General features: G+C 42.4%; 1 protein-coding gene across 1 annotated transcript in view; it reads left to right on the top strand.

Annotated features, from left to right (window-relative positions):
- TOM1 (target of myb1 membrane trafficking protein) overlaps positions 1–22,167 on the top strand; it is a 186,429-nt gene that overhangs the window by 43,171 nt on the left and 121,091 nt on the right. Inside the window, exons 2-5 of the mRNA XM_075321804.1 lie at positions 910–994; positions 1,073–1,151; positions 6,141–6,290; positions 19,098–19,232. Coding sequence (XP_075177919.1) covers positions 910–994; positions 1,073–1,151; positions 6,141–6,290; positions 19,098–19,232 — 449 coding nt within the window. The remainder of the gene's footprint in view (positions 1–909; positions 995–1,072; positions 1,152–6,140; positions 6,291–19,097; positions 19,233–22,167) is intronic.

Below are 22,167 nucleotides of genomic sequence, written 5' to 3'. Positions count from 1 at the left end.
ACCAAACATCCGACGCGCGTTTCTCCAATGCTTCAACCCTGAGTCATCATGAATTTAAGGAGCAGTAGTTGCTACACCCCGTCCCACCCAGCTCCACCCACTTTGTAATACAAGAATACCAAAAATCGCTAAATTTAAGTGCACCCTCAAACTTTGTCACTTTTCCAAGCAATTTACGCAATAATTCTGCAGTAACAGCTTTGATGAATTGGGCTCTACATTTACTGTAAATTTGGAGATAACTGGATATTTGAACAAGCGCAGGGCTCAGGAAAGTGAGAGATGTGATTAGTACTGCTCTCAAATCTGATGGGAAGTGCTGGTGATTTTTGCAAGGTTTATAATGGCTTGTCAGGAGCTGAGAGGCAGGGAGGAGGGTGGTGATGCGATAACATCTGTATAGAAATCAATGGGCTGGAGACAGCTGGCAGGGATCATAGGAGTTAACTCCTCTCTTGGAATGTAGATACTGCTCAGTGTGCTCATGGAGTCGGGGAGCACACATCTAGCTTCATTATGCATGACCAGTAAGCTAGGATGTTGCAAACATGCACTGATATTTACAAGGACCCGATAGAAAAATTGCCATTGTGGTGTTGCTCGTACCCAAAGAAATGTGCTTTCATGAGCCGCGTCTGGACTAGTCTGGGGAAATCTGTGCCTCTACCGGACTAGTCCGAGCTGATTTGCAGTAGGCAAGCCAGATTTATAATTGTTTTTCAGCAATAGAAATAACGGTATGGCACATGAAGGAGTTTAATAAATTCAAGGTGGTGGTTTAGGAGAGGGAGGGAGCTGGCAGGTCTCCTCTATGGGTATGTTCACATGAAATATTTTTTTCAAGAAGGAATTCAATACTTGTTAAAAAAAAAAAAAAGTTTGCAAAAAAAAAAGTTTTTTATTTTTCAGAAAAAGCAACCGATGGGTCTCTGCGTTCTGAAGATTGGGCCTTGAACATGGAAATATGTGATATTATCAATGAGACAGAAGAAGGGTAATGATGACTCAAAGTTCCCATTATTCTGTGATTTTACTTATTTGACCACAAAATGATTCCTATGTTCTCTCTTAGGCCTAAAGATGCCATCAGAGCCCTGAAGAAGAGGATTGTAGGAAATAAGAACTTTCAGGAGGTGATGTTGGCCTTGACGGTGAGTTCTGCCTCAACTCCCTCTTGTTTAGGGACCAAATGAGCCTACAGCACTGCTACATCAGCAAGTGCGTGCAGAGGGTAGGGACCGCCGGAGCATGGGTTTCTCCTACATATTGACTGTGTATACTAGGGGGGAGGTGTCCTGAGTGAGGTCTTAAAAGGAATCTGTCAGCAGGTTTTGCTACCTCATCAAAGAGCAGAATGATGTAGGCAAAGCGGCCCTGAGTTCAACGATATATCACTTAGATTAGTGGCTGCAGCTGTTCTGACACAGTGAAAGAGACAGAGAATTTGCATGTAGACAGAAGCTGTTAATCTCAGAAGGGGCAGAGTCAGAGATCACAGGCAGCTGAGACCCACTAATGATAACGATAAGAGGCTTAACCCCTTAGTGACGGAGCTAATTTTCACCTTAATGACCAGACCAAATTTTGCAATTCTGACCAGTGTCACTTCATGAGGTTATAACTCTGGAACGCTTCAACGGATCCCGGTGATTCTGAGATTGTTTTTTCATCACATATTGGACTTTATGTTAGTACCAAATTTAGGACACTATTTTTTGCGTTTATTTATGACAAAAATTGAATTTTGGCAAACATTTTGAAAATGTAGCAATTTTCAACTTTTGAATTTTTATACCGTTAAACCAGAGATTTCTGTGACACAAAATAGTTAATAAATAACATTTCCCACATGTCTACTTTACATCAGCACAAGTTTGGAAACATAATTTTTTTTTGTTAGGAAGTTAGAGGGGTTCAAAGTTTATCAGCGATTTCTCATTTTTACATCAAAATTTACAAAACCATTTTTTTAGGGACCACATTACATTTGAAGTGACTGCAATAGGCCTAGATGACAGAAAATACCCAAAAGTGACACCATTCTAAAAACTGCACCCCCCAAAGTACTCAAAACCACATTCAAGAAGTGTATTAACCCTTCAGGTGCTTCACATGAACAAAAGCAATGTGGAATGAAAAAAAGCAAAAATTAAATTTTACCTAAAAATGTTGCTCTAACCCAAATTTATTCACTTTTAGAAGATATAACACAACAAAATGGACCCCAAAACTTGTTCCCCACTTTCTTATGAGCGCGCCGATACCCCACATGTGGTCAGAAACCTCTGTTTGGACAAATTGGAGGGCTCGGAACAGAAGGAGCAATATTTGAATTTTGGAAAGCAAATTTGGCTGAAATAGATTGCGGGCACCATGTTGCATTTACAGGTCCGCTAAGGTACCTAAACAGAAGAAACCCCTCACAAGTGACACCATTTTGGAAACTAGACCCCTCAAGGCTTCTATCTAGGGGTATAGTGAGCATTTTAGATCCACAGGTACTTCACAGATTTTGTTAACGTTACGTTGTCATATTGAAAATTTTAATAATTTTCTCAAAAATGTTGCTTTAGCATCAATTTTCTCACTTTTTCAAGAGGTAATTCCAAAAATTTGACCTCAAGGTTTGTTAACCACTTTTTTTATGAGCGCGGTGATACCTCACATGTGGTCTGAAACCTTTGTATGGACAAATGGGAGGGCTTGGAACGAAAGGAGCAATATTTGAATTTTGGAAAGGAAATTTGGCTGACAAAGATTGCGGGCACCATGTCGCATTTGGAGGTCCCCTAAGGTACCTAATCAGCAGAAACCCCGCACAAGTGACTCCATTTTGGAAACTCGGCCCCTCAAGGAATTTATCTAGATGTTTGGGGAGTACCCTGAACCCCCAGGTGCTTCACAGAATTTTATAACGTTGAGCCATGAAAATAAAAAATAAAATTTTACCACAAAATTGTTATTTCAACCAGGTAGCTTTTTTTTCACAAGGGTAACAGGAAAAAAATCACCATGAAATTTATTGTGCAATTTCTCCTGAGTATGCTGATACCTTATGTGTGATGAAAATCAACTGTTTGGGTGCATGACAGGGCTCGGAAGGGAAGGAGCGCCATTTGACTGCACAATTGGCTGGAATCATTAGCGGACGCTATGTTGCATTTGGAAAGCCCCTAAGGTGCCTAAACAGTGGAGGTCCCCCACAAGTGACCCCATTCTGGAAACAAGACACCTCAAGGCTTTTATCTAGGTGTATATTGAGCAGTTTGAATCCAAGAGTACTTCACAGAATTTGATAAGCTTAGGTTGCCATATTGAAAATTTTCATTTTTTTCACAAAAATGTTGCTTCAGCATCAAATATCTTACTTTTTCAAGAGCCCACAACAAGCCGTGGACCCAACAGGTTGTTATCCAATGTCCTATGAGCACAGGGATACCCCACATGTGGCCAAAAACCTCTGTTTGGATAAATGGGAGGGCTTGGAATGGAAGGAGCACCATTTGAATTCTGGAAAAGTTTAAATAAATTGCGGGCACCATGTCACATTAGCAGGGCCCCTTGGGTACCTATACAGCAGAAACCCCCCACAAGTGACCCCATTTTGGAAACTGGATTTTATTCAGGAGTATAGTAAGCATTTTGAATCCACAGGTACTTCACAAAAATGTTGCTGTAGCAACAAATTTCTCACTTTTAGGCTATGTGGCCATGATCCAGCGACACGGCGTCTAGTACACAGTGTCAGCCTCCTGCAGAGATGTGAGTGTTGTCCACGGGAGAACGCAGCTGCCCATGCCCACGATTTGGGTTCAGGCTGCTGTGGAGCTCTATGCTACCTGCAGAGAACACTCTTGTCTCCGCAGCATAAATTGACATGCTGAGGCTCGGGAAGCTGCACCACAGGTCAGTGTATGCTGCGGAGAAAAGTAGCACAGTGGGCATAGGATTTCTAAAAATCTTTCCACTGTGCTTCTACTGCACAATGCAGCGCTATGGATGCAGGGAAAACACTCTGCGCCCAAAACGCTGCAAACCCTGATTGTGGGCACACAGCCTAAAATGCTACAATGGATGAATGGATAGATGTCAAACATATATAACGTCCCACCCCCCTGCATATTCTAAGCTGGCGCCCTTTAGTGCCTTTTCATGTGGCACTAAAGGGTGCCTAGCCTTGTATTTAGCCCCCCAAAAAATTAATAATTAAAATAAACGACGTGGGGTCCCCCCTATTTTTGATAGCCAGCTAGGGTAAAGCAGACAGCTGTAGCCTGCAAACCACAGCTGACAGCTTCACCTTGGCTGGTGATCAATTTGGAGGGCTCTCCAGGCGTTTTTTTTTAAAAAAAACAAAAAAAAACAAACGTGGGGTCCCCCCCAAATTAGATCACCAGCCAAGGTGAAGCGGACAGCTGGGGTCTGGTATTCTCAGGGTGGGAAGAGCCATGGTTATTGGACTCTTCCCAGCCTAAAAATAGCATGCCGCAGCCGCCCCAGAAGTGGCGCATCCATTAGATGCGCCAATCCTGGCGCTTCGCTCCAGCTTATCCCGCGCCCTGGTGCGGTGGCAAACGGGGTAATATACGGGGTTGATACCAGCTGTAATGTCACCTGGCATCAAGCCCTGGGGTTAGTGATGTCACGGCATCTAAACAGATACCCGACATCACTAACCTAGTCAGTAATAGAAAAAAATAAACACAAAAAAAATGTATTTGAAAAAAAACCTCCCCGAAACATTTCTTTTTCACCAATTTATTGAAAATAAATACATTTCGGTCGCTGTAATCCATTTTGGAGGTCCCTCGGCGACTCTGGACCTTCTAGAATATGGGGGGCACGTTCAGGGAACGTATCCCCCATTTTCTGGAAGAGCAAGCTCTCCATGAGCAGTGTGGGTGCAGTAATCTGAGAATACTGCACTCACACTGCCCCGGTCCAACCTAGGGCAGAGTGACCTGCAGTAACCTCATTCCAGAATATGAGGGGCACGCTCACAGAACGTACCCCCCATTTTCTAGAACAGCAGGCTCTCCATGTGAGGAGTGTAGCTGCAGATTACTGCACTCACTCTCCCCCGGTCCACAGCGCAGCAGCGAGGTCTGCGTCCCTGCTTGCAAGGATCCAGCTGACAGCCGCTGTCTGCGCATACGCCGCCAGCTTTCTAGGAGGCGGAGTGATCGCGGGGACGGAGCAGCAGCCAGGTAACGGGGCTGACCGGGGGCTGACCGGGGGACGACTTTTCTGCCGCATGTGACGTGTCACATGCGACAGAAAGAGCAGGATGAATGCGGCCACGCGCTGTGCGCTGTGCGCCGCAATCTTGCATGCTCCGGAGGGGGGGGGAGGGGGAGCGCTCTAGAGAACCGGAGGGGCTCCGGTGGACCAGAGGGCTCCGGTGGACCGGAGGAGGGGTCAGGGGGAGGACATTTCCCTCCGATCTGAAATGTTTGATCATTTCAGATCGGAGGGAAATGAATGCAGAGCCGGCGGCGGCGGCAGTTTTCTGTGCGCTTCGGCGCCATTTTGACTGCTCCGGAGGGGGGGGGGGTAGGGGTGTGGGGGGGGACTCTCCGGTATCGGGGGCTTTGGGGGCACTAGGAATTTATATTTCTTTCTCATCTGACATGTTTGATCATGTCAGATGAAAAAGAAATCAGTTTTACCGGCCATTTATTTTTTTTTTCATGTGTTCGTCGGTATACGGTGTATACCGGCGATCACATTATCGGGGTCCAAAAAAACCACCCCGATTCATAATCTGGGGAGTCTCAGCTACCCCCGGTAGCTGAAACCCCCGAGATTTTCGGTCGCTGGGGGGCGCTACAGGGTTTTTTCGGGCCGCCGCTTTAAAGCGGCGGAACAGAATAAGTACCCTGTTTTGCCGCCGCTTTAAGTCGTATGGCCGTTGTTATGAGGTTAAGCTAACATTCAAGATAAACAAAAACAATTGTGAGATAAGAGAGGCAGGGCTGAATTCTCTGTTTTAACTCTTTCAGCATGCTGTCTTCAGATTAGATTGCAGAAACCTGCTGACAGAGAACCTTTAATATGGCATCTGGACAGAAGTGGTCTCATGTTGTGTTATGGTAGTGATCACCCAAGAAATAACCCTCCCGTGTTGTTCTGTCCTCCAGATACTTGAAGCGTGTGTGAAGAACTGTGGCCATCGATTTCATGTCTTGGCAGCTCACCAAGAATTTGTGGAGGGGGTGCTAGTAAGGGCGATCCTGCCTAAAAACAATCCCCCAGCTATAGTCCATGATAAAGTACTCAATTTGATACAGGTACGTCTGACACCACAGGATGGGAAAGTCTTAAGGAATTGTGTTTTTGGAAAATGACCTATTGTTTAATCAAGCTTCTGTATTAAATGTATATTTATCTTTATTTTTTTAATTTTGCAAATGTTTTCTTCCCATAACACAATATGTGTTAGAAAAAAAACTATTGCAATTTTATCAGTGATCACTGGGGTCTTTTTAGACTTTTATTATGTACATAGCCACAGTGGTCAGATCACGACCCTATCATTTGTCTTGAAGCATCTAATAAGCATGTGCAAAGGTCTTTGTGAAGGCAGGAGGAGCAGGTCAGCTGTGACATTGCCTATTGTGATTGGTGGCTCCTCTGTTATCAGCCATTATAATCCTGCCTCTGATGATAATGAAACTGCTGTATACGCTTCCTGAAAGGACACTCAGAAATAAAAAAAATCATAAAAACGTTTTTAAAAAATCCATGTAACACAAAGACATGATTAAAGCTTCCCTTCCAACAAATGGATGTATGGCAATAACTGGGCTCATCATCATCTTTTCAGATGGCTGTAAATTGTCATATGTGAAAAGACTACAGCGTATCTGAGCAGAATGACTACACATTGACTGGTATTACAGGCATCTGGAGATCTACCAAAATAATTTATTTTAGTATTGGTAAATTGGGGAAACGTCAGGAAATCTGCACGGAAAGACTGAATGAGTCAATAGGACATTTTTTAACATTGCATATGCAGGTTGATGAATTTTGTGCAAAATCAAAGATGCTCTTTTACATTGTCTTTTTTACATTTTTTTTATGCTTTTTTTTTTAAAAAAAATAAATAAAAATCACATCAATCATAATGTTGCACCTGATTCTTCAACTGCGCCAGATTAAAATGAGATTTAACACTTAAATTTTCTGGAGGGCGTGGCCTGCACGCTGATGGCGACAGCTGCTTGAAGGAGAGCTCTGTGCTTACAGCAGGATAAACCGGCTCTTATCAGCTCACAGATAACAGGATTACCAGCTACAGGAGGTGTGAGTAACCCCAGCCCCCAGCTATGCCTAAGGGGAGACCTAAAAAAACTGGCACTCCAGCCAAACTGACAGACTTCTTCCCCCTGGATAGGGATCTCTCCTCACCAAGCAAGATGGCTTCCCACTCAGCTTCTTCCCACTCCTCACAGGGAGAAACAGGCTGCTTGAAAGGCTGCACAGCCATTCCTCTGACAGAGGAAACAATGCAAGCTCTGCTGAAAACGCTGAGGGCTTCCTTGCAGGCTGATCTCAGAGAAATAGTCAGAGAGCTGAAGGAAGAGATCAGGTCTCTAGGGGTTCGCACAGAGCATGTAGAAACTAAAATGGCTGAATTTGCAATATCACATAACAATCTGATAGATGCTAACACAGCTTTGGAAAAGGAGGTGGAGGCACTAAAACTTAAAATCAGTAATATAGAGGACAGATCCCGAAGAAATAACCTAAAAATCAGAGGGGTTCCCTCATCAGTAGCAGATAAAGACCTCCAGGAATACTTCCACAAGTTTCTGCAGCTTATACTCCCTGGATGGGACACCAGAGACCTGATAGTGGACAGGATTCATAGAGTCCCTAAAGCCAAAGGCATAGATCCAGCTCTGCCTAAAGATGTCCTGGCTAGACTTCATTTCTATAAAACAAAAGAAGCTGTGCTGCACACACTGAGGGGAAATCCAGCCCTGCCAGACACTTTCATGGGACTAAAAATCTTCCCAGATCTTTCTGCTGCAACTCTTAATAAAAGAAGAGAATTTGCCCACCTTTCTAAACTCCTTAGAGATCAAGGCATCAAGTACAAGTGGGGTTTTCCGGTGAAGATGATAATTTTCAAAGATGGAGGCACTCACATATGTCATACTCCTTCTCAGCTGGGCAAACTGCTGGATGACTGGGGAATAGCCCACCCACCAAACCCTGGTGGGCAGGAGAATCATGGAGGCCCTCCAGACAGGATTAACCCTGAATTGTCAGTAGCTTAGCTGGGACTCCTTCCTGCTTATGGCACCTGCTGTCCCTGCTCCTGTGACACGGGATGTCACGTAGCCCCCCTGATGTTCTCGCCTATGGCGAGCGGTTATACACCGGGCACCCTACTCGGGGCAAACCGGTGTTGTTGGAATTTTTTTGTTTTTGTTCCTCTTCTCACAAATGTTCCTTAATTTTTTCTGGAAATTTCTCTCAATTCCTTGCTGGTCTAGCCCCTCTCATCCCTGATGGCGTTTCTAGGAATTCAAACCCCCCTGCGGCTCCAATATGAGAATTAAGATATTGTCTATTAATGTGAACGGACTCAACTCCCCAGCAAAAAGGTCAATGATGTGGAGAGAGGTGAAGGCATCTAACTGTGATATAGCGTGCATTCAGGAGACCCACCTTCTTTCCACAGATAATAAACGGCTACTTCATCCAAGCTTCCAACACACCTTTTTTGCTAATGACTCAAAAAAAAGAGGAGGAGTGGCCATTTTAATAAAGAACTCAGTGGCCTTTAAATTGATAAATGTCAGTTATGGAGCGGATGGAAGATATATTATTTTGTCTTGTTATATCAACAGCGTCCCTTATACCTTGGCAACGGTCTACTCCCCAAATTCATCACAATTGACCTTTGCTAGGAAATTTTTCCAAGCATTCAAAGATACTGCCACAGGGGCGGAAATCATCTGTGGAGACTTTAATATACCTGTAATACGCTCCATGGATTGCTCCAACACCAGCATCCCACATGCTAAGGAACTTAAGCATCTCATCAATGAATTCCATTTTCATGACATCTGGAGATATTTGCACGCATCAGAAAGAGACTATACATTCTTCTCTTACAGGCATCGCTCATACAGTAGAATTGATTTTTTTTTTGGTCGACAGCAAATCTATAAGTAATTGTGTGGCAGCTGATATTGGTTTAATTACTTGGTCAGATCATGCGCCGATCTCTTTGTCTGTTCAGGGTAGCTTTAATGTTCAAAATTCCCCTAGGTGGAGACTGAATACCAGCTTGCTTGGTAGGCAGAAGGTACATGATGAAGTAGAGTCAGTGTTAACAGAATATTTTAAACTTAATAATAATGGGGAAATTTCTGACGAGACCCTGTGGGCTGCGCATAAAGCCGTAGTCAGAGGGCAGCTCATAAAAATAGCCTCCATCCAAAAACGGAAAAAGATGCAGATATTAAATATATATTAACCCGTATTCATCACCTTGAATCCCTGAATAAAGCCAAAGCATCCCCTAACTTGACTAAAGAAATTGTAACCCATAGATTCCAACTAAGATCCCTACTCCTGCAAAAATACGAACATAATCTTAAAAAAAATAGATCGACATTTTATGCTATGGGGGATAGAGCGGGGTCCTTATTGGCAAGAAGGACGAAAAAATGTGAGATCCAATCTAAATTAGAATTCCTGAGGGACCCGAACGGAACAATCACTAGACATCCCATTGAAATAGCAGAAGCATTTGCGAAATACTATGAGGCCCTGTATAATCTAAAATATGATTCCAATAAGTCACAGCCGACTCAAGTGGATATACAGGGTTTCCTAGACACCCTGGATCTACCCCGGGTCTCAGATGAGCAATTAGAGGAACTTAATCTTCCCTTTACTACACATGAAATCCTAGGGGCCATCAAAATGACTAAGTCTAACTCTGCCCCGGGCCCCGATGGGCTTCCATACGAATATTACAAACAATTTACATCCACTCTGTCCCCCTTTATGTCAAAAACCTTCAATTTTTGGCAAAATAAAGGGTCAATTTCCCCAGACAACTTAGAAGCGATAATTATCACGCTACCAAAGCCAGGGAAACCTGCAGACACCCCGGGTAATTTTAGGCCCATTTCACTCCTAAATTGTGATTGTTAAAATTTATGCCAAACTAGTGGCAGATAGACTTCATAAAGTGATCCCGACCTTAGTGGCTCCAGACCAAGTTGGGTTTGTGACAGGCAGGCAATCTAAGGATGGCACCAGACGGATGCTTGACTTGATTGGACTGGTGGAGATATCGGGTGAACCCAGTGCATTCCTGTCTCTTGATGCTGAAAAAGCCTTTGACAGGGTGCACTGGGGATACCTGGAGAGAGTTCTAACAAAATTCGGGTTCTTGGGGAAAATAAAGTCATCCATTCTAGCCCTCTACTCTTACCCAAATGCGTCAGTGTTGGCATCGGGGTTTCTGTCATCTAAATTTCAAATAAGTAATGGCACCCGCCAGGGGTGTCCATTGTCTCCCGCTATTTTTGCTTTAGTGGTAGAACCTCTGGCGGAAGCTATACGAAAAAACATAGCCATTTCTGGTATAAGAGTTGGGGAATTTGAACATAAACTTGGTTTATACGCAGACGATGTGATAATTTCCTGTTCTAACCTTGCAGTGTCGATTCCAGCAGTGGTGAACACATTATCAAACTTTTCTAAAGTGTCGTATTATAAGCTTAATGTGGCAAAGTCTTTGATACTGCCGTTTAATGTACCGGCGGAGGCCAGGAGTGCGCTGGAGGGGGCCTTTCAATTCAAATGGTGCGACAGGGGGATACCTTATTTGGGTATTAAGCTGACACCATCGCAGATGTTAATTAAAGAAAATTTGTAACCTCTGATCCAAAATTTAGAAAAGGAATTGGGAAGGTATGAAAAAATATCATTGTCCTGGATGGCCAGGATACAGTCCTTTAAAATGGTTTTCTTACCCAAAATATTGTATGTGCTCAGATGCCTTCCCATCAAAATTTCTCACAAAACCCTGATGAAACTTCAATCGTTGACTAACAAATTTGTCTGGGGTAATAAAAGGGCTAGGGTCGCAGGTAAAGTGTTATACCCCCCATATGACTTAGGGGGATTGGGCACCCCAAACATAACGGCATATTATAAAGCCTTACTAATTGAATCACTAAAGGAATGGTGGCGTCCAGGTAATTCACATAGATGGGCTCAGATTGAAAATTTCCTGTCCCGCCAGGGCTCGGTCAGAAGAATGATGGAAGCAGAATATTTAAGCCGCTCACGGTTCTTCCCGTGTGTTCCCACCATGTCAGCCTCCCTGGAGGTCTGGCGAAATGACTTGATTCATAAGATTCAGATTCCTCTTTCAGAGATTTCCCTCAAGTCGTTGGAATCTCAAATCCCCTTTTTGAATCTGGCCAGGTGGGAGGGATCGGGCATTACAGTGCTGGCGGATCTATACTCTGATTTGGGTGTTAACCCCTTTAATGAAATAGTACGGGAACACCCCTCTTTAAAGGGCTGTTTCTATCAACACATCCAAATTAGTCATTTTCTGGCCTCTAAATTTCCTCCAAAGTCAAAGCCTCTGTTACCTACAACAAAAGCTTTGGTATTTAAAAAGATAATTAAATCCAAAGGTATCTCCTCGACATACAAATGGCTCAATAACCCCCCCGAAGAGCAAAAATCTCCTTATATGAATAAATGGGACGTGGAGTTGAGTGTCTCTACCTCTCCTTCACACTGGCACTCGGCATCAGCAAATATCCAAAAATATTCCAAGTGTATAAATCATCTGGAGCAACTGAAAAAAGTACACCTGCGATGGTATCGGTCCCCAGCCAACTTAGCACAGTTCCTCCCAAATTATTCGCCACATTGTTGGAAGGGCTGCCTCCAAAGAGGTACTTTTGGTCACTGCTGGTGGGCTTGTCCCAAGGTTTTCTCGTTCTGGTTGGAGGTGTTTGGCCTGATGGGTGAGCTGACAGGCAATCGTATTAATCCGAATCCGGCTCTGGCAGTGCTAAACGTGGGTATAGAGGAGTTCTCCTGGGAATCCAGGGGTTTATTAGTTCACATTCTAGTAGCTGCCAGATATTGCATAAGTTTACACTGGAAATCCCCAAAGACGCCTACATTAGTTGAACTATATAACCGAATTAATCTCCAATGCCAATACGAGTTCTGTCTGGCTCACTCCATCCGCGCCAAAAACAAAATACTTCACATTTGGGACACGTGGCTAAACTCTGTATATGCATCCTCTGTCAGGCATCTGTTTCCAGGGCAAACTGTTGATAATTAAAAACGGGTCAAATAGGGTCAAAGAGAGTGTTACGCAGGGAGTTCACCCATACCACATGTCAATAGTCAAGGTGTTTAAATCTCTGTTGTTGTTACTGCTCGGGCTACCCCGAAACGCCATCCAATACCCTCCCCCCCCCTCCCCCTCCCTGGTTGCTTCCTTGCAACCATCCATGGTTCTCCCCATCTCCCCCACCTCTCTCTCCCCTCCCTTTTCTTATCTTCCTTTCTTACTCTCTGGTTCTGGTTGTTTGGATCCCTCAGTTTGAGGATTAAAGAGTAAATTGGTAGGTTGACTCTACACGTATTGGGTATTGATTAACCTAAAAAAGTTGCAACTTGCATCAGACATGATTGGTGGTGGTGTGACAGGAAATGTGAATCATAATCAAAGGTGTTACTACCACATGTTACAGCGTGGTTTTCTTTGTGTATTATTGCCAATGATACCTGAATTTCTCCTTTTTTTTGTAATGTAACTTCCTACAATAAAAATTGATTGGCGTAAAAAAAAAACCACTTAAATTTTCTAATATTTTGAAAGATTCATATCATGAATAAGCCTGAGACATCTGGATGGGGGAAACCACTCGAACAAGAAAAAAAAAAACCAGACTTTTGCGCTTTTTTTAAAAAAAAATAAATCTAAATAATATATATTTGAATTTTGTGCAAATAAAAAATAATTCTGTAGAGACTATATATTATATATATATATATATATATATATACATATATATATATATATATATATATATATATATATATATATGTATATGTACCATTTTAGTTCAGAAGAAAAGGTGTAACAGCAATTATGAATAGGAGACAATGTTTTTGTTTTTTTTGGTTTTTTTCCCGTAGTGTATTGGGACTAGTGATGGGTTCAGTACTTGTAATTAGCAGTTAGAGGTTTTCCACTATTAATGCGACTCCCTTTCATTTGTCCTAACTATTCCTATCTAGCACTTTCCTAATATACGTCTGCTACCTACCCTGCTCCAGTAAGCTGATCTCTCTGCGGTGCATATATTCCTATGTTCATGTTTTATCTTTGCTCCTTCCAGTCTAGAGACCGGAATCGGACAAACTGAGCAGGGCAGGTTACTGGTGGGTGCCGGGCTGCCTCTCTGTGAGTGACAGCAGTCTGGGCACGCATGCCCAGATCATACTTCACTGTCCGAACAGCCTACTTTACAGCGTGGTGCTGTCATCTCACAGTCGCTGTGATGTGCTAAACACAAGGTACTATATTATCTAATAATGACATCACCACACTGTAAAGAGGAGAGTGAAATGTGATCTTGGCATGCGCACCTCGACTGCTGTCATGAACAAAGAGGCGGCCCTGCCCCCACCAGTGACGTACCCTGCTCATTTTGTCCGATTCTGGCCTTCAGACCAGAAGGATCAAAGCTATAACATCAATCTAGGAGTATACGCGCCGCAGAGAGGTCAGCTTACAAGAGGAGGGTAAGTAGCAGAAGAAAATTAGGAAAGTGTTAGATAGAAATAGTTAGGACAAATGAAAGGGAGTCACATTAGTAGTGCAAAACTTCTTAAATGCTCGGATGGGCACAAACAGCTTCTGAAAACATGCTAGAGTTCCCCATTGACTTCCATTATACTTGGGTACTTCAGTCTCGACCATTGGCTGCTCATCATGAGTACTGTGCATACAAATCAGAGTGAAGAGGGGGTTAATGTGCGGCATTAACCCCCTCTTCACTCTGATTTGTATGCACATCCTTGTGGGGCTGCAGCAGACGCCTTCATCCTATGCTCTGTCAGTGGTTGTGACTATCTCACAACCTTTTCAGGTGAGTGTATTTTTCCTGATCTACCTCACTGATCTGTTGGTATTACACTATCAGCGCTCCTTATTTTTCAGTTCATCATGAGTACTGAGCACCGAAGGTTGTTCGTCACTAATTGTGACCCATTTGCAATCCACCACATGTCAATTTTCCGCTGTGGAATTCACTTTTTGCAATGTAAAGGATGAAATGAGAAGACATTTCCATGGGGATTTTCTGCTGCTGAAATGGAAAAGGTTCCATGGGAACATATCTTTCAAAAAATGTCTTTACTTAAAGGAATTTTCCACTTTCAGAAAAATGGTCCCCAAATACTTTTATATATGTAACATAACAAAGAGAGCAGGTATTCACCCTCCCCTCCCCATCGCTGGCTCTCTGGCGTTTTGGCTGCAGCAATGACATCACATTGGCAGCTCACATCACCGCTGCAGCCAATCACTGACCTCAGTGGCTTGTGAAATCTACCTTGGCAGAGCCGCTAAGTTTAGCGATACCTGCAGTGGTCATGTGAGCTGCCCGTGCGACTAAACATTTTTTTCGCAGCTTTTTTGTTTTTTTCACTTTATGCTTTCTCCTGGTGAAAAAATGTAAAAATGCTGAAAGTATAGACATGCGGCAGATTTAAAAAACCCTGCAGTTCTGAAATTCAGTCAGGAAAAAAATAACAGGCGTGTGCGTGAGATTTCTGAAATCTCATAGGTTTTATAGATCCTTAATTTGCAGAAAATAGCGCAGTAAAAAAACTCTACAAATATGCACAATGTGAACATACCCTGGTTACTCTGCAAAAACTCTTAGGCTATCGAGAGATTTCATAGCTACCACTTGATGGCAGCAACAGCTTGACTGAAGTCTGAATTCTTCTTTTTTTTTTTTTTTTTTTAAAAAAGGGATTATATTAGAAAATAATTTTATCAAAGGAAATGTCTCATCTTCAATTGTTATATACATCCAGATTAATTATCTTCTATAGCGCCAACATATTCCGCAGCGCTTTACATTTCAGAGGTTCAAATACAAACATAAGTAACTGTTATAGAAGATACAGTAATTAAAGCAAAAATAAACACAACCCTGCTCATAAGAGCTTACAATCTACAATGTGGTGAGGTGAGGGTGACACAAGTACAAGTGCTTATTTGCAATGATGGTCCAGCCATCTCCAAAAAATGGGGGAGAGATAAAGGTTGCATGAGCCAGTCATGCATACTTTGTAATGCTTTGGATGCTGTGGATTGCGATTTAAAATTAATGTTCTAGAAATAGTGCAGGGGATATACTGTATATGAATTGGCTTTGATTAGGGCGGATGATCAGCCACCCTAAAAAGATGTGTTTTTAAGGAGCGTCTGAAGCTGTATAGCTTGTAAATCGTCCTAGTTTCTTGGAGTAGAGCATTCCAGAGGATTGGTGCAGCTCGGGAGAAGCTGATAATGAATTAGCCAAAGCTGATAATGAAATAAGGCTTGCAAGAGATGTCAAAAGCAATAAAAAAGGATTTTGGAGTTATGTCAAAAATAAAATAAAAGTCAAAGATGTTATAGGAATTTTACAGGATGAAAATGATGAAGTTGTAAAAAATGATGTTGAGAAGGCCGAACTTTTAAAGTGTTATTTTGCATCTGTTTTCTCTGAAAACATAAATGTAAAATAAACTGATCTTCACCGTTCTATTGTAGGATTAGAAGAATCCAGGCCATCAATAAACAAAGAGATAGTGAGGGAATACTTAACTAACATTAATGAATTCAAGTCGCCAGGTCTAGATGAATTACACCCCAGAGTACTGAAGGAGATAGCAGATGAAATATTAGAACCACTCTTCATAATTTTTGAAAATTTTTGGAGAACAGAGAAGTTCCAGAAGACTGTAGAAGAGCAAATTTTGTCCCTATCTTCAAAAAAGGGAAGAAGGTGGACCCAGGGAACTACAGGCCTGTGAGCCTGACTTCCATACCAGGAAAGATCTTTGAACAACATTTATGCAAGTACCTGGATGAGAATGAAGTGATTAACCAGAGCCAGCATGGGTTTGTAACTAATAAGTCATGTCAGACTAGCTTAATTTCCTTCTATGACAAAATCACTGACTGGGTGGATCAGGGAAATGCAGAAGATATAGTATATCTTGACTTCAGCAAAGTATTTGACAAAATATCTCATACAATCCTTATTGAAAAAATTACCAAGTGTGGAATGGACAAGGCAACTGTTGGAAGGATTCGTAACTGGCTTAGTGATCAAAGTAAAAGAGTGGTCATAAATGGCTGCACATCCAGTTGGAAGACTGTCTCAAGTGGGGCACCACAGGGCTCTGTCCTGGGCCCCGTGTTGTTCAACATCTTTATCAATGATTTAGATGAAGGAATTAAGGGTAAACTGATTAAATTTGCTGATGACACAAAGCTAGGAGGAATGGCTAATACTAGAGAAGAGCGAGAGAGGATTCAACAAGATCTAAACAAGCTGGAACAGTGGGCAGCAACTAATAGAATGTTTTTTAACAGGGAGAAATGCAAAGTCATACATCTTGGCAAGAATAATGAAAAGAGCATATACAGCATGGGAGGAATAGATCTATCCAACAGCATGTGTGAAAAAGACTTAGGTATACTAATAGATCACAGACTGAACATGAGTCAACAGTGTGATGCAGCAGCAAAAAAGCAAACACCATTCTAGGATGTATTAACAGAAGCATACAGTCTAGATCACAAGAAATCATTATCCCCCTTTACTCCTCTTTGGTCAGACCTCATCTGGAATATTGTGTCCTGTTCTGGGCACCACAATTTAAAAAAGACATCAACAAACGGGAGCAAGTTCAGAGAAGAGTGACCGGAATGGTGACTGGTCTGCAAACCATGTCCTATGAGGAACGGTTACAGGATTTAGGATTGTTTAGCTTGCAAAAGAGAAGACCTAATAGCTGTCTACAAAAATATCTTAAAGGCTGTCACACTGTAGAGGGATCAGTTTTATTCTCATTTTCACAAGGAAAGACTAGAAGCAATGGGATGAAACTGATGGGGGAAGAGACACAGATTAGATATTAGAAGAAACTTTTTGACAGTGAGGGTGATCGAGTGGATCAAGCTGCCACGAGAGGTTGTGAGGTCTCCTTCAATGGAAGTCTTTAAAAAGAGGTTAGACAGACATCTATCTGGGATGATTTAGTGAATCCTGCTGCAGGGGGTTGGACTAGATGACCCAGGAGGTCCATTCCAACTCTAATATTCTATTCTAAGTCTTAGATCCGGGAGTGGGAGGTTCAGATTTGTGTGGATGTTAGTTGAGTGTCGTTTGAGGAGCGTAGAGAACCGGGAGGGTGATAGACAGAGACGAGGGCGGAGATGTAGGGGGGTGCCGCACTGTGTAGAGCTTTGTGGGTGAGAACAAGCAATTTGACTTGGATCCTGTGATTATTTGGGCAGCCAGTGCAGTGACTGGCACAGAGAGGAAGCATCCGAGTAGCGGTTAGCCAGATAGGTGACCCTGGCTGCTACATTAAGGATGGACTGTAGAGGAGAGAGTCTAGTGAGGGAGAGGCCAATTAATAGAGAATTGCCGTAGTCAAGGCGGGAGTGGATAAGGCCACAGTGGGGGGTTTTGTTGTTTCTATGGTGCAAAAGGCACAGTTTCTAGAGATGTTCTTAAGGTGCAAGTGACAGAAGCGGGCGAGAGACTGCATATAGGAAGTGAAGGAGAGATCAGTGTCGAGTATAATCCCCAGACAGTGGGCCTGCGGCCTGGGAGTTATTGTGGTGCCACACACTGATAGGGAGATATTGGGCTTAGGAAGACTAGAAGACTGAGGGAATAGAAGTAGTTCAGTTTTGGAATATATTACACGAACAATGGAGCAAAAACCCTTAATAAATCCACCTAATGTGTTTGTTTTTTTTTTAAAATAAATATATATATATATATATATATATATATATATATATATATATATATATTACTTTCAGGCATATTGAATATGCACACTTCTTTTCTGTAGACAAAGCAGCAGGTTGCGTTTGGGATTTCTATACGCTTAAATGAATAAGAGCCAGGTGACAGAGAATTGTCAGATAGCTACAGTTATCATGTGAGGAAGTGCAGCCCCTTGCCTAGAGGACAAGGAGTGACTAGGTCTCGAACATCACAATGGAGTTGTCGATAACACAACCATTCTATGAAATGACTCTGCTCTTTCAGTCTCAGTCTGCACCGCAAAGCTGATAATTGAGCTATCGAAAAACAAAAGCTCTAATGGCCTGAGTGATAGCTGGAATATTCAGTATTTATTTACGTGAACAGTAAATAAAAAGAAACTCCTTTTTTGGGGTTGGGGAGGAATCATTTTTTTTAGGGTCTCATTTGTTATTGAGGTAAACTAACCGTATAAAACGTCTTATCACATTTTTGCTACTCATCGGTTTCTACATCTGATACCCTGAAAAGCAGTGTTTCAGGTGTACCCGTTGACGGGGTAATTTTAATGAGACTGTTTTTTGCCAATTTTTGTGCCCATTTCAAAAAGGAGGACCCTGCCCAAAATACAGGTTACAAAGAGACTCCGTTCGCTTCATTAAACTCAATGGCCCCGTTGGGTTGTGCTTGAATCCCATTTTTCAGGGTTTCAGACTGAAGCCCATACGGACCAGTGACATGTGGCAAAAATATGATGTGAACATAGCCGTATTTATGCCCTGCTAAAATTCAACCAAAAGGCATTTGTTTATGTAAACGCCTAAGAATGGCAAAGTTATGCACATATTATAGTTTTAATGGTAGACAATGAAAAATAGAGTCTAAACTGGAAAGGAGTATATTAAAATATAAATTATTTATTCCATAAGATTAGAAGTCCAGGACATAATCTATATCATATATACTTTTGTAAAAAGTATTGCTTTTATTTATTTGTTTCTGGTCTAGGCATGGGCAGATGCTTTCCGCAGCACTCCGGACCTGACAGGGGTGGTCGCTGTCTACGAGGACCTGAGACGGAAAGGGCTTGAGTTTCCAATGACTGATCTGGACACCCTGTCTCCCATTCACACACCTCAGCCTGTAAGTTCTCTATTGGGGTTATATATTTATCTATTATATATTTGATAAGGGTTGTTTTATCTTGTTAAAGGCTAAAATTACTTGTAAAAACAAAAAATGTTACAATTTACTGTTTCCTCTCCATTCTCAAGAATGCAGCAATTTTTAAAAGGAATCTGTCAGCAGGTTTTTGCTATGTAACCTGAAGCCAGCATGCTGTAGGAGTTAAAAACAAAAATCAACTGTGCCTCTTTATCAGGCTCCATGCTGTTGTTTACTTAAACTAAAAGGCTTTACTACTTGATGATTATCATTGCTAGGTCTAGGTGGCAGGTGCAGAGAATGCTGGCACTCCCTCTGCTGTGATTGGCATCTCACTCTCAGTGTACAATTTCTATAGAGAGCCTGGTGTGGGCAGGGACAGCTCCCTGGGCTCTGCTACATGACTATAGCTAATAATTCAGATTGTGTTACAACGGCTGCACCCAGTAATCTAAATGATACATCGTTGGATTGATGATCTCGTTGCCTACATCATGTTACATCAGATAAGGTAGCAAAAACCTGCTGACAGATTCCATTTAAAGGGAACCAATCACCAGGATTTTCGTATATAGGCTAAAGCCAGTGCTATACTGGCACTATCAGGTTGATTCTATACATACCTGTAGTGGTCAGCTCGGATGTATAGGTTTTGAAATCCAAAAAAATAAAGTTTGTAAAATGAGCAGCTTCTTGAGTGACAGCTGCACTGGAGCAGATAATATATTCATAGTTATCCCCTCCCCCTGTTAGAATTAGCATATGCATTATACAAACGACTCACTTTGTCTAGCAGGACCTGTGGTGAGGTCATACCCATGTGACCTGGTATCCATCTTTGGTGGCTGAGGCCCCGCCCCTTGTGGTCACATGGGTATGACCTCACCACAGGTCCTGCTAGACAAAGTGAGTAGTTTGTATAATGCATATGCTAATTCTAACAGGGGGAGGGGATAACTATGAATATATTATCTGCTCCAGTGCAACTGTCACTCAAGAAGCTGCTCATTTTTTTTTTTTCCAAAACGTTTTTTATTGGTTTTTCAAATTTGTAAAAACATGACAAGTATCATTGCAAAAGAAGAACATTCGTCTGACAAAATGTGACATAGAGGTGGGTGATACCCCAATTTGGAGTTCCATGTTGCTGTTCGATTTAAGATAGTATACAGTAACATTAAACCAAAACATAGGTAATGAAATATAATATAACATATGCAATACAATTCGTTAAATCTCTGTGTCGTCCCTGAATGATTTCAATTTTGCTAGCGTGTCTTGGTATTCCCAACCGTCTCGTCTCCCCCTCCCGCCAGAGCCCCCTCCTAGGTGATTCTCAGTTTACCCAGGCTGTCCTGGATATCGCTCAGGATATACCACTCCGAGTGAACAAAAGGTGCCATCAGGTTAATTATTTCTCCCTGTGTGAATTGGCTTTCAATAAAATGTCTCCATCTCACAAAAAACTTGGCTGTCAACCCATCTTTATCCCTCTCCGCTTCTAGTTTTTCCCACTTCAGAAGGTTGTGTAGTTCGCCCACAACCTCCTTTATGGATGGGCCCTCCCTTTGAATCCAGTGTTTTAAGATGCAACGCTTAGCTATCAAGGCTATGTCATGCATTATTGCGTATTTCCTCTTTTCCTGCGTGCTCGGTCCTCCTCCTACTCCTCCCTCAAAGGAGTGGAAAATCCACACCATTAAGTCTAGTTTGCTGAAAATTCCCCATGTTGACTGGGCAAATAGTCTGACTTGGTTCCAGAACCTAGCGATTGTCTCACATTCCCATAGCCCATGCAGCATATCCGTTTTTTCTTTTTGACACTTAGGACACCACCTATCCCTACCTGGTATGTTGAAACCTATAATGGCCCTATGTAGAATTCTGAATTGAGTGTCTCTCCATCTCTCATTGGTAATGTGTTTCCGCACTTGTACCCATCCTCTCAGTATATCATCCACCACTTCTTCACTTCCCAATTGTTTCCCCCACGCTTTTAAAGTCCGACTATCCTCCCGAGAGATAAGCACCCCCCTTAGCGATCGATAAATTTTAGAGACATTTATACTTGTTACATCACATTCCAGTAACTCATCAATCGAACTTCTGTTCAGCTCTCTTCCAACCACACCCAGGTCTCCTATTATTCCATGTTTCAATTGTTCATACTGGATGACATGTGAGCTATTAAGGTTGTACTTATCCAACACTTCCCGACCTGTCATCCACCTCCTGTCCTCCACATTCATAACATCTATCATTCTCCTGACTCCCCTCTCTTTCCATCTAGTAAATAGCTTGTTTTCTCGTCCCAGGGGAAAATTTGGGAATGCCCAGGGGTTCAAGTACTTGGACACTTTCCATGAGAGCCCCAGTTTTTTCCTTACCGACTTCCATGTTAGCATGGTGTCTCGGAATATAATTGAGTTCCTTATGTGCCCTTCAACCCTGGATAGTGGGGAGTGCAGAATGGACGTCAGATCCCACGGTGACGCATATTTAGTTTCCATCGCATGATCTGAGTGCCTACTCGTTCCTCTCACCCAATCAATTACATGCCTCATGATACATACAAGATTATACCCTTGGACATCTGGAAAGTTTAGACCTCCCTCCTCTGCTGACTTCATCAGCGTACGCAGCTTTATTCTGGGTTTCCTTCCCCTCCACAGAAATTCTGTATACGCGGAGTTGAGCTTATTCACATCCTTTAGTTTTAGCAATAGCGGGATTGTCTGGAAGGGATACAGCAGCCTAGGAAAGCTCATCATTTTTATCAGGTGACATCTTGCCAGTAATGGAAGTGGCAGACCTTTCCATCCCTTTAATTGAACTATAATTTTCCTGATTAGCGGTCCATAATTCAAGTTATAGATTGTTTCCACCGATCTTCCTATATGCACTCCCAGGTATT

Source organism: Anomaloglossus baeobatrachus, chromosome 8 (genome assembly GCF_048569485.1).
Source record: "Anomaloglossus baeobatrachus isolate aAnoBae1 chromosome 8, aAnoBae1.hap1, whole genome shotgun sequence".
In the NCBI taxonomy this organism is placed as follows: domain Eukaryota; kingdom Metazoa; phylum Chordata; class Amphibia; order Anura; family Aromobatidae; genus Anomaloglossus; species Anomaloglossus baeobatrachus.
Note: the sequence above shows the minus strand (reverse complement) of the source record. Positions and strands in the feature narration are given on the sequence as shown.